Below are 12,484 nucleotides of genomic sequence, written 5' to 3' on the forward strand. Positions count from 1 at the left end.
ACACACACACACACACACACACACACACACACACACACACACACACACACACACACACACATTTACATTATATATATGAAAATATATAGGCCCTAATTAGAATGTGGTCTAGTGAATCAATATTTTCATCTATATCTTCATGCACCCGTGCATTTTTACTTTGAATAATTATATATTTATATATTTATATATTTATATAGGTATATATATATATATATATATATATATAGAGTAGNTATTTAAAACTGCGTAAAATGTTATTTGTGTTTTTAAATTTTTCTGAGCAACAAAAATGATTTGTGACCATCCGCCTTCAGGATCTGATCAGCAAGCTAGATAAACTAACGATAAACAATGCGAGGCAGACGCAGTGGCATCGGAAAGAAAACGAAAGAGCAAAAAAGCAGAACAGAAGATTATTACTGAGAAACTCCTCCGCTTAGTTTACAAAGGAATTTTCGATCGGCGCTGCCACCAATACGATTTTTGCGAATGCCTCGGTTTACTGCAAATGTTCGCTATAATCGGCTAAGCTGCGTCTGGCGGCCACACAATAATTTTCGGAATTTCATGGCCGGTTGTTGTTGGAATCGAACGTTTGGTTACATCGACATGCACCGTTAGGTATAAAGAACGGTATATGAGCAATTGAAAAGTAAATAGAAACCGCTAATTGTATTTATCATACATTTTACTTTTGTAGGCAAATAACACACACAAATATACTACTTGCTGCGTGCTCGAAATTGCGTGACGTAGACAGTGATCTAGCACGCTAGTGATGCCAGCGCCACTATCGCGCGAATAATAACTACCGTTGCTTTTGGTACGATATTATATATACGATTTTATACGATATATACGATAACCCTAACCCTAACCCTAACCCTAACCCTAACCCTAACCCTAACCCTAACCCTAACCTAATCCTAACCCTAACCCTATTAAATTAATAAAATTTAATTTTTAATTGTAAAAATTAATTGTTGTTATTAAAATGTTGTAAATAAATCATGTAAATATTTGCGTTAATTGAAAAAAAATGTTAAACAGATAAAGATAGAAAAATACAGAAAACAGGAAAATAATTAAAAAACGGATGGGATTCGATCCTGCGACCATTCATACTTGGCGCCAGCGTGCTAACCATTACACTGCTGCGACATATTGAAATTATAATTTTGGATGTGCTATGTATATCACGAGAAAACAAGCTCAACCAATCAGGCGTAAGTACCGTCAGTACCGTGACTTTAAGAGAAAAAAAATCGGCGACGGTACCGTTGCAGGAGCAACAGCCATAAGTTTAACCGCCACCGGGGCCGCAAGTCCGTCCAGGTAAACATGCATTATTTTGTTGAAATTTTTCATTAAACTAGAGAGAGAGAGATAGAACTCACGATTATTTGATATCAATGTAAAAGGTAGTCACGATCAAGGAGCTATATTGTATAATATTGCTCCTTCATCAAGACAACTTACCTAAACCGCGTGTTGTTTACGTCGTTATGTCTCGGAGAGGTGTGCCGTGTGCGGTGTGGCGCGAGGCAGATCACGATTTTATTTCACGAGATTATTTTGCGTAATAACTCTGTTTTAAGTAGACGTCTTATAACACAAACGTTTAGTTTTCATTTTAAACTAATTAAAACGTAGAAATGTGTAACATGTAGTAACTTAGTAAGTTTTTACGTTATATTAAAGTAAGACCAGACTAGACTGGTACGCGGTCGACAGTTCCACACGCTACACTAACACAGTCAGTGTAACTAAGTCAGTGTAGCGAAGGATATATGCTGGAGTGAAAGTGGCGAACGGGTACCAGTCTATTAAAGACTAGACCTGCAAACACTGACTTGACCACCCTCTGGTGGGATAATAAGCTTAGACAACATGGGGAAGAAGAATCATAGTTCTGGTCTTGGAAATACAATTATTAAGAACAAGTATAGCGGGAAAGCAAGAGGAACTGCCGAAACATTCGTGAGTTCTCTTTAGATTATGTAGTACTAGTAGTTACTGCAGTAGTGTCACTAAATAACCCCTGCAACCTATTTGGAAAAGGTACACCAGATTAGCTGAGCAGAATTTCATCTGATTCAGTGATTGCACCATGTGTCATGCATGATGCTGGTTAGCTCTAGTACTAGTACTAGTAGTAGTACTAGTAGTAGTACTAGTGTTGTCAATCGGTTGTAATTTCGTAATCGATCATCGGTTGGACCCAAGTAACCGATGATCGATTACAATCGGTTACTCGGGGTGTTGAATGCCTGCGTGTGCGTAACGTCGTTCGCATGTACGTGTGTGCATGTATGTGCTTGTTTAGCCCTGTTTACTGTTTGTTTTGCACTGTTTACTACTGTGTGTATAATACATGTTACTGATTCTCATCACTTTTCCAAGTTTTCTTGTTCAAATTTTTTTTTTCCCGATTAAATCGATTATGGATTTTCATAACCAAGCGCTTGGTTCGAGCCACTGTTCAACCGATGATCGAGTATAATCGATGATCGTGACATCACTAAGTACTACTACTAGAGCTAGATGCTGGTAGGATAGTGGTAATGATTGATAGGCGAACCAACAACTACGTATACAGAATAGAACGTCATAATACTTGCACTAACCATAGTTATACCGTACAGCAGCAAATGATATGAAAATATCAGTAGTGAATAATAATACTATCTCGGGTGCTGATCCAAAAGGGGGTTCGAGGGTGTCCGGACCCCCCCTTTTTACCACAAAAAAAGGGAAAAAAGCATACGCACGCGCGCGCGCACACACACACACTTCTTTTATATTGTCTCCATAAAAAAATCTTGTTTAGCGCTAGTTTTTCTGATAAAGATTTACTTATATATATGTAAATTCGTTATAAAAACTTAGAAATGGGCAAAGAGGGGTCCGCAGGCGTCCGGGAGACCGGATCTGATACTGAAATTTTTGCATTCTAGACATCAAAATTACTGCTCAGATGCTCTCAGAATGCACCACTTTTTTTTTAAATCTTGGGGGAGGTCCCCAAAACCCTCCCTAAGTGGCCTTCAGCAGCTTTTTAAAACACCAGAAAAAGTAAGCAGGAAAAAGTGCCCTTTATTTCTTCCTGGACACCCCTTTTCAAAAATCCTGGATCTGCCCCTGGATCTATTAATTATTATTATTCACTCCTGATAATATTACTATTAGTATTACTATTAGTATTACTATTTGATCGTCTCTCCCGGCCCCGACCCGTATACCCAATCGTATATGGATTAGGAGCACCAACTGAACAACTGAGTCTATGCCTATGGTAATAATGCCAGTCAGGGTTCTGTTAATTTCATTTCTTACCATGTCATGCTTATTTTCCCATACTCTCTGTTTGCAGCTGCATACCAGTCAACTCGACGATGGCTACGACTGGAATAGGCTGAACCTAACCTCCGTCACAGAGCAGAACACGCTTGACGAGTTCTTATCAACGGCTGAGCTGGCTGGCAGGGAGTTCACTGCGGGTACGAATGCGGGACCACCATGCAGTCACGTGTGCAAGTCTAAATGCTAATAAACGATCCAATCTGTCTGGCATTATTGACAGTGAATTTTTAGCCATTCATAAATGTTGTAAGGTCATTGTAAAAGGAATGCTAGGTTGACAATTTGACAAGGGAGAGCGGTTATCTCACTGAGGTGTAGTACTGGTTGGTAAGGTGAATTCTGTAGTACTGGTTGCATTATTGTAGACTTGTTATTGTATGAAAATATGACGTGAAATACAATAATAATTATTCATTACATTTAAAGTAACAGAGTATATAAATAACAACAGGGATTCTAGCCCTAACATGCAGATAATTGTGTGAACATGAGCATCTATACATAGTTGTGCTGATAATATGTTAATTAACTAGAGAATAATGGTGTTTCTGTGGTAACAGGACAAAATTCAGAAACAGCTGTTTATATTAGTGTGTGTGTGCGTTTATACACAGAGAAAAGGAATATCAAAGTGGTGGACTCGCAAACTGGTGGGCTTCCATCAACAGACGAACTGCTCTTGATGCAAGACGTACAAGACAAGCACAGAGAGTTGCTAAAGATTCCACGCAGGTGAGAAGAACGTGTGCATTTCACAATGAATTATAACACGCGTGTGAATGTGAGGCTTCGTATGGAAAGCCAGACTGTCGTGCAATGCGTAATAAAAAATGTGGTAATGTAAGTTGTATGTGGACATAATGTTAATAGACTGAGTTAATGTGATAGTTCTTTTATACCCATATCACTTTTGGTCAATCAACTGGGCAACAGTCGTTTATAATCGTAGATATTAGATTTATAGTGTATGTGTGTCATGTATCATGTTACGTGTTATCATGGATATATATACAGGCACGTGTATGTAATATGATTTTGTTTCACACATCAACGTGCAGACCAGAGTGGGATGTGACAACATCTGCAGAGGAGTTGCAGCAGAGAGAGCAGAAGAGCTTCTTGGAGTGGCGACGAGGCCTATCACAGTAAGCAGGCCGCGATACGTCATTTACCCTCCCCCTAGACGTGTACGGACACAGCACTTTACTGTTATGCTCGTTTACTTTCAAATGGATAAACCTCGCAACAAAAAGCCTATATAGACCTACTTTGAGCATACTTGCAGTGTGCAAACATCACGAAATGTTCTCATTGAGCCAGAGAAGTGCTAAGAACATTGGGATTTTCAAAATCGTGTCGGACACGATTTTTTTACACATCTAGCAGTAGCCCTACGCTAGCGCAAATAGTTCCTGGAACGAAAACACTATATGTGTTTCCTGATTGCATAAGGTAATATAGATAACGATATGATAAAAACAAATTTCAAAATTTTGTACTGAATAAACATCGAATAATGAATTATAACTTGTTTTATCTTAGAAAGGAACTGTTAATGAATCGAGCCGATTGCTCCGCTGTGTCCCGGATGTGTAAACATCACTGTGGTGCTACTTTCGTAAGAGAAGTAATTTCGTTTAGATTTTGAGAAGAAATGTTATGAACGTAGCGATACAAATGAGTTGGTAGTGAATTTTTGCCACATATGCAAGCTCACAGTAGGTATATATATGCATTTAGCTGCGAGGTTTTGCAACTTTAAGCCGTGCAAACGATAAAACGTGCAGTCCTGAGTATTTATTCTGGCATTCATTTCGATGTCGAGCTTTGTGACTTGAATTAAAGGTGAATTTGAAAATTTGTCGAATACTTCCTGCAGTAAAAACTAGCAACTTTCTATTAGTAAACTAGTACATAGCTATGTTAGTATAACAGGTGAGAAAACAAACTGATTGTTATAGTCGCCAAAAAACAATGATACATATAATAAAACCGTAAATTGACCGAAAAAATACACACTTAATGACTGTTGTTATAGGCTGCAAGAAATGGAGCACATATGTATGACCCCATATGAGAAAAACTTGGAATTTTGGAGGCAGCTTTGGCGAGTGATCGAAAGAAGGTATGCTACTATATCGTCAAGCAATGGTGTACAAAATTTAAAATAGAAAAGTACAATAGTTTACGGTGATTTACGGAGCTATCAGTGTTCATTAAACTATAACATTGTGTGCAATTACCAAAAGTCATTGAATTCAGTTGCTTTTTACCCCGTGAACCATCGTCGGTTCTCTGATCAAAAAGCTGCGAAGCCTTTTAACCTTTGAACTAACTATCTGATTTCCACCAATCAGACTACACCCTTGTAGCAGGCAGTACTGTGACAATCGTTCCTTGTCTTTCTCCTGTATTGAAAATGACCGGAAACCCTTCTAACCAGTTTGTGTTGCATCACGCCATGTTTTAAATGGTAATGGGGGGAACGCTTCGTAACTTTGTATCTGTGAATGACAAAAACACATTTAACCAGTATGTGTTATCGGTGTGACACCCCTCTTATGATTAGAGTCCCTATATACAGAGAGTTGCGCCATGATGAGTCGAAAAACTATCGGTCACGTGGTCGCTGGACGACATGTTGTTTCCAAATAGATACGCACGGCTATGGCGGTAAGAAAGTGTGCAATTAAACTATCATATCGTGCGAACGATTTGAGTTACATTTCTAGAAATCTAGATACACATAGACACATGTCTTAGCTATAATCTCTGTAAATTTTGAGTTTTTTGAAGCACTATTAGTCTAATTAATTACTACGGACCATTGTACAGCGTATCCATACAGCGCTGTACTTAAGCGGCAGCGGGGTGGATACATTTGGAAACAACATGGCATCAAATCCTGAGTTGGTGCAACTCTCTGTATATAGGGACTCTACTTATGATGTATATCTGATTTGTGTCGCTGTAGTGACGTCGTAATCCAGATCGTTGATGCACGAGATCCACTGCTGTTTCGCTGCGAAGATCTCGAGAAATATGTCAAGGAGGTCAATCCAAACAAGCTCAATGCGATTCTCGTGAATAAGGCTGACATGCTGACGGCAGCCCAGAGGTACGCGGCAGGGTAAAAAATACACGGGAGCGATGAGCGATTCGCTCTTCAAACCTCCGAAAATCGCTCCCGTGAGGCTCAAAGTAGCTCCCGTAAAAAAATTTGACGAGCTATTTTTCCCACAGAATTTTGAAAAAGAGCTCCCGTGAAAAAAAAATGTTATTTTTCCCCTGAGTACGCGACATAAATATACGGATAAATTAGTACTAGCAGTCATTGCTATAGAACAGATACCTGCTCATGATGATTGTGGCCACTGTTGAGTTTCCTGTCATTTTTTACTTCTTCTTCAGGCAAATTTGGCTCGAATACTTTGATGCTAACAACATAAGAGCGATTTTCTTCTCTGCTATGGCTGAGCTGGAAGACATTAAGGTATCATCTGCGAGTGGAATTTTATCTACAGTTATTATTCATTACACCTTCTTCACAGTTACTGTCGACCTGTACGCAATGCCTTGAAGAGTGTAAAAAGCTGTATCATGCTAACGTTTGAAGTGGATATCAGTCGAAAGGACAACACCTGGTTGCGTTTCATTCGAAGGTTGCTGGTTAATGTAGCCCACCTCGGAAGTAGTTAATAACACGGTGACATAAATAGTACATAATAGATAAGTAGTTAACGTAGGTATGTTTGTGTGCGCAGAAAATGGAGAAGGATATGAGGGACGGCAGTGACAGTGGTGCTGATGCTGACGACAGCTCGTCAGACGAAAGCCGTAATGCAGATGAGGATGAAGATGAGGATGAGGATGAGGATGCTGAGGATGAGGATGAGGACGATGTAGATGTAAGAGTGGGCGATCTAAGGCTCAACGCCGCGGCCGAGTCTTCCACTGCTGCTGCATCCGTCGCCTCCGCCACGCACGCTCGGACACCTACCCAGGTGGAAGATGTGGACCGTGAATGCGGTGCGGTCGCCTCGGAGAGTTGCGGCAACGGAGAAGATACGAGGAGGGAGGCAACGCGAGAGGAGGAGGCATGGAGAAGGAAGCTGCTGAGTAGGAGTGAGCTGCTGGATGCTTTTAGAACGATGTACGAGGGAGAGACCCACGTTCCTGGCGTCACAACTATTGGGCTGGTGAGCACACGCAGAAACGAGTTGTAAGATTATGCATAAGAGTTTATGTTCACATATAATCATTTAGATATGATCGTATATAATAATAATAACAATAATAATCATTATTATTACTATTATTATTAGATATTATGTTCTAAATTTTATTATTATTGCCATTTTCGGTACTATTATTTTGTTATTTATTATTATAAATAATGTAAATTCTGTAGTATAACTTTAATAATCAATGTTGATTGTATTTTAGGTTGGGTATCCCAATGTTGGCAAGAGCTCTACCATAAATGCCTTGTTTGAAGAGAAGAAAGTAGCCGTTTCAGCAACGCCTGGAAAAACGAAACATTTCCAGGTAAACAGATCATCTCGTATTGCTGTAACATCTGCTGCAAGTTTGTATTTGCCACACACGTCCGTTAGAAGACCACGCAAGGCATCATTGTGTATAAAGGCCACCACATATTATCTTTTGGTCTCCGTGCATTTACGGATGCATGTTTCCCTGCCCACTAACCACTAACCCCTGCTAATGGTCGATATACTCATGGTGTGTGTCAGTCCACTGACCCCAGTGATATTTTCGTTCAAGGACGTCTCTCAGTCCACTCCCTCCCCCTGCACGGTCTCTGCATTTGAGAACGTGTCTCGCACCTGTGAGATTATTGTAAGATGCACCATAACGCAGGGTCTCCAACCATTCCTCATTCTGCGGAATCATTACGATTTCTAGGCTTAATTTCCGCATTCTGCAGCGGCAAGGTTATATTCCTCATTTTAGTTGCACTGTACAAAATTTGCACTGATTGTTCGCTTGGACACATTGTTTTTTTTTCAGGCATTTTGGATCTGGCATGTCTACGGTAAATGGAACAGCCTAGTCAGACAGGCGCTGTCTGCAAGGTGTCGCGTAGTTTGTCTGCTAATCAGACAAGGGTTGTAGGGTTGAGATAGTGTTATCAGACATGAGAATATGGCCCACAGTATGCCTCAGAGTGCAGGAAAATGGCTTAAATATTTCAAAATTTTCTGGGGGGGGGGGGCATGAATCCCCAGACCTTCCTAGCACTGCCATGCCTATGGAACATTCCGCATTTGGAGTTCACAGGGTTGGAGACCCTGCATAACGGGCCCAAAAGGTGACGCCAAGTACTTCCCTGAAGCCAGTGGCATTCTACAACGTGGCGGCCTGGGCTGCGGCGGAATAAATTTGTTGTTCGTATTAGAATAATAAACGTTGGTTCTTCTGTCGTTACTTTATAAACACAACAGCGCCCCGCTAACTCCCGCGCCGCTCTCTTTCTCGCTCCTTGCAGACGTTGCTCGTTGACGAGACACTGATGTTGTGTGATTGCCCGGGTCTTGTCATGCCGACGTTCATCGCCACCAAGGCTGACATGGTGCTCAGCGGAATCCTTCCCATTGACCAGATGCGTGACCACGTCGCCCCGACAACACTCATATCCTTTACTTTGCTTCACCGACGTCTTTGTTCCTGCCTTTGTTCAATGTCTGTGTTCGTGTCTTTGTTTCTGCATGTGCTCGTGTCTTTGTTCCCGTCTGTGTTCGTGTCTTTGTTCCTGCCTGTGCTCGTGTCTTGTCCTGACCTGTGTTCGTGTCTTGGTTCCTGCCTGTGTTCGTTGTCTTTGGTCCTGCGGTGTTCGAGGTCTTTTGTTCTGCCTGTGTCGTGTCTTTGTTCCTGCCTGTGTTCGTGTCTTTGTTCCGCCTGGTTGTGCTTTGGTTCCCGCCTGTGTTTTGTTGTCCTTTGTTCTGTCTGTGCTCGCTGTCTTTGTTCCCGCCTGTCAGTGTCTTGTGTCTTTGTTCCTGCCTGTGTTCGTGGTCTTGGTTCCTGCCTGTTTTGCTGTCTTTGTCCCGCCTGTGTTTGTGGTCTTGATTGTTCCCGCTTGTGATGGTGTCTTTGTTCCGCGCCTGTGTTGCGTGTCTTTGTTCCTGTCTTTTTCCCGTCTGGCTGTTCGTGGTCTTTGGTTCCTGCTCTGTGTGTTTGTCTTCTTCCCGTCTGGTTCCGTGCTTTGTTCGTGTCTTTATTTCTGCCTGTGTGTCGTGTCTTTGTTCCTGCCTTGTTCGTGTCCTTTGTTCCTGCCTTGTCCTGTCTTTGTTACCGTATGTGATTCGGTGTCTTTGTTCCCCGCTAGTGTTCGTGTCTTTTTGTTCCCATCTGTGTTTCGTGTTCTTTGCTTCCCGCCTGTGTTCGTGTCTTGTGTTGCCCAATCTGTGTTTCGATGTCTTTGTCACCGCCTGTGTTTCGTGTCTTTGTTCCCGTCTGTGTTCGTGTCTCTTGTTTCTGCCTGTGTCTGGGTCTTTGTCCTGCTGGATGTACGTGTCTTTGTTCCCGTCTGTGTTCTGTGTCTTTGTTTCTTGCCTGTGTCGTGTCTTGTTCTGCCTGGTTTGTATCTTGGTTACATCTCTGGTCGTTGTTCCTGCCTGAGTTCATGTCTTTGTTCCTGCCTCGTGGTGTGTCTTTGTCCTGCCTGTTGTTGTGTCTTTGTTCGCCTGTGTTCGTGTCTTTGTTCCTGCCTGTGTTTGTATCTTTGTTCATGTCTTTGTTCCTGGCGCCTGAGTTCATGTCGTGGTCCTGCTGGTTGTCGGCTTTGTTCCTGCCGGGTGGTCGTGTGCTTGTGTTCCTGCCTGAGCTCGGGTCGTTCGTTTCCTGCCTGTGTTTCGTGTAATTTGTTCTTGCCTGTGTCTCATGTCTTTGTCTCCGCGCGATGTTTCCAGCTGGTTCATGATCTTTGTTTTTGCCTGTTTTTCTTGTCTGGGCTTCCCACCGCGAACCCCATGGTTTCGGTTCTTTTGTTTCCTGCCTGTGTCGTGTCCGTTTCGTTCCCTGCCTGTTTTCTTTGTCTTTACCCTGCCTGTGTTCGTGTCTTTGTTCCTGCCTGTGTTCGTGTCTTTGTTGCCATCTGTGTTCATGGCTGTGTCACCGATGTCTTGTTTATGTGTCACTGATGTCAGTGCATGTGTCTGTGTCTGTGTTATGTTTACTGATGTCTGTGTCTGTGTCTGTGTTATGTTTACTGATGTCTGTGTCTGTGTCACTAACAACAAAGTAATGCTTAACAGTCTATTACGTTTACCATGCATATAGTGTATACACGTACATGCACACACGCACACACACTACACTGGTAGCTTTAATGGCTATTGAACCTTTGTTTTGCTTAATTTCCCTTGACAACTAACCCTCATCACCTTTGTCAAAGACTTCCGAGACAGGTGTTTGAAGATATCTACAGCATTATTATCAAGAAGCCCCAGGAGGGGGAGCCACAAGACAGGCCAGCCACTGCTGAGGAATTACTGAATTCATATTCATGTGAGTGTAGTGTATATTTGTGTGCATTCAAACACAGTTGTGCTGTATCAACAAGATATTAGCTAGAGAAATTACAGGACTGTCTTGAATTTGGTAAATGTGATGTTGGGTGTGGATGCTTAGCCAAACAATGGCTTTTATGAAAGGCATGAATATCATTGGTTCCCGTATAGCAGAGATAGCAGCGTATATAGGTTTGACTTTGATAGATGCAGGAAAGACGATGTGTAATTATGCTCGTAATCTCTGGGATCAGATGAACAGACGTGGACAAGATTTTTGTTTTTGATTCAGATATGCGAGGGTACATGACAAATGCTGGTAGACCGGACGAACCCAGGGGTGCGAGAATCCTACTGAAAGATTACGTTAAAGTAAGTGTCAGGGAACACTTTTAACAGCACAATATGATGAAACGGTGACGATGATTTGCCATTCTGCCATCAGGCGCAAATGCTCAAATATGAGTTCAGTCTGTTCTCATGCAGTACTACTTAAAAAATTATTCTGAAACCATCTGTTGTATTATATGTATTATATGCATTATATATATTATTATAGTGTGAATATATGTAGTTGTGAAATAAGCTTTAAGATTCTGTGTTTGTGTGCTGATCTGTATTGGATTGTGACTGCACCTAGGGTGTTAATCAAGATAGCCATCAGTAGATTTAATAATTACTAAAATATTTAATTAAAGCTGCCAAATTTATCAAACCTTGTATGGTAACTTGAGCTGCACACTATCAGCTATAATCGATGAGCATTAATATTTTTATATAGCGTGAACGCTGTTCGTACATCTTCTTTTGCGCCACCTGGTGTCAAGCAAGAACACTATCACAGCTTTCCAGTCCTTCCGAAATCGCACGTAAAGCATGCGCCGGCAAAAGGCAAGGCTCAAGAGAAAACATGCAGCGGACAAATTGACGAGAACTTTTTCCACGAAGTAAGTAATAAGCAATGATGTTCTTTGTTTCTGGAATGTACAGCTTAACAAATTTCATAAACTTTTCTGTTATTGTTAAATGAAATTAGACTAAAAAACTACTAATTTACCCAAATACAATATATTATTACTATACCATAGCTCAACTAACGATAATAAATATAAAATATAATATAAATACCAACCTAAAATAAATATAAAGGCCCTCGCTCAACATTTCTACCTGACAAATAATCCCTATTTAGTAGGTGGGTGTATATAAAACCTGGTGTAATAATATACAACACTCTTCATTGTGGGCTATTGTGACTGACTAGCCGTAGATGATATGTGTCCCAGCATCTTTACCTTACTACTGTTGCGAGCTTTTACTTGTAATCGAACTGGCCTGGGGCCGCGCACTTATAAGCCGCACGATTATCCGCCATCAACTACGCTAATCTCCAAGTAGAAACTACAAATACTCGGCATGGACATAATCACACACCTGATATAAAAACATAACCTAGCTGCTCCCATTTCAACTGCGCGTTTGCTTAAAACCCACAAGAAACGGCAGAGTGAAAAAAGCTGGCAATTCTGGGCAAAATGCCGACTGTTTCCAAACAATATTTAAGCCTCGGTGGTCTAGGGACGTCCACA

General features: G+C 41.3%; 1 protein-coding gene across 1 annotated transcript in view; it reads left to right on the plus strand.

The window, feature by feature from the left end:
* Window positions 1-1,871: 1,871 nt before the first annotated feature.
* LOC106818573 (large subunit GTPase 1 homolog) overlaps window positions 1,872-12,484 on the plus strand; it is a 12,534-nt gene continuing 1,921 nt past the window's right edge. Inside the window, exons 1-12 of the mRNA XM_014823270.1 lie at window positions 1,872-1,983; window positions 3,377-3,503; window positions 3,981-4,098; window positions 4,425-4,511; window positions 5,405-5,491; window positions 6,341-6,484; window positions 6,778-6,859; window positions 7,131-7,565; window positions 7,813-7,914; window positions 8,876-9,019; window positions 10,770-10,893; window positions 11,188-11,267. Coding sequence (XP_014678756.1) covers window positions 1,894-1,983; window positions 3,377-3,503; window positions 3,981-4,098; window positions 4,425-4,511; window positions 5,405-5,491; window positions 6,341-6,484; window positions 6,778-6,859; window positions 7,131-7,565; window positions 7,813-7,914; window positions 8,876-9,019; window positions 10,770-10,893; window positions 11,188-11,267 — 1,620 coding nt within the window. The 5' untranslated portion in view covers window positions 1,872-1,893. The remainder of the gene's footprint in view (window positions 1,984-3,376; window positions 3,504-3,980; window positions 4,099-4,424; window positions 4,512-5,404; window positions 5,492-6,340; window positions 6,485-6,777; window positions 6,860-7,130; window positions 7,566-7,812; window positions 7,915-8,875; window positions 9,020-10,769; window positions 10,894-11,187; window positions 11,268-12,484) is intronic.

The sequence above is a fragment of the Priapulus caudatus genome, unplaced genomic scaffold (assembly GCF_000485595.1).
Source record: "Priapulus caudatus unplaced genomic scaffold, Priapulus_caudatus-5.0.1 Scaffold2350, whole genome shotgun sequence".
Classification (NCBI taxonomy): domain Eukaryota; kingdom Metazoa; phylum Priapulida; class Priapulimorpha; order Priapulimorphida; family Priapulidae; genus Priapulus; species Priapulus caudatus.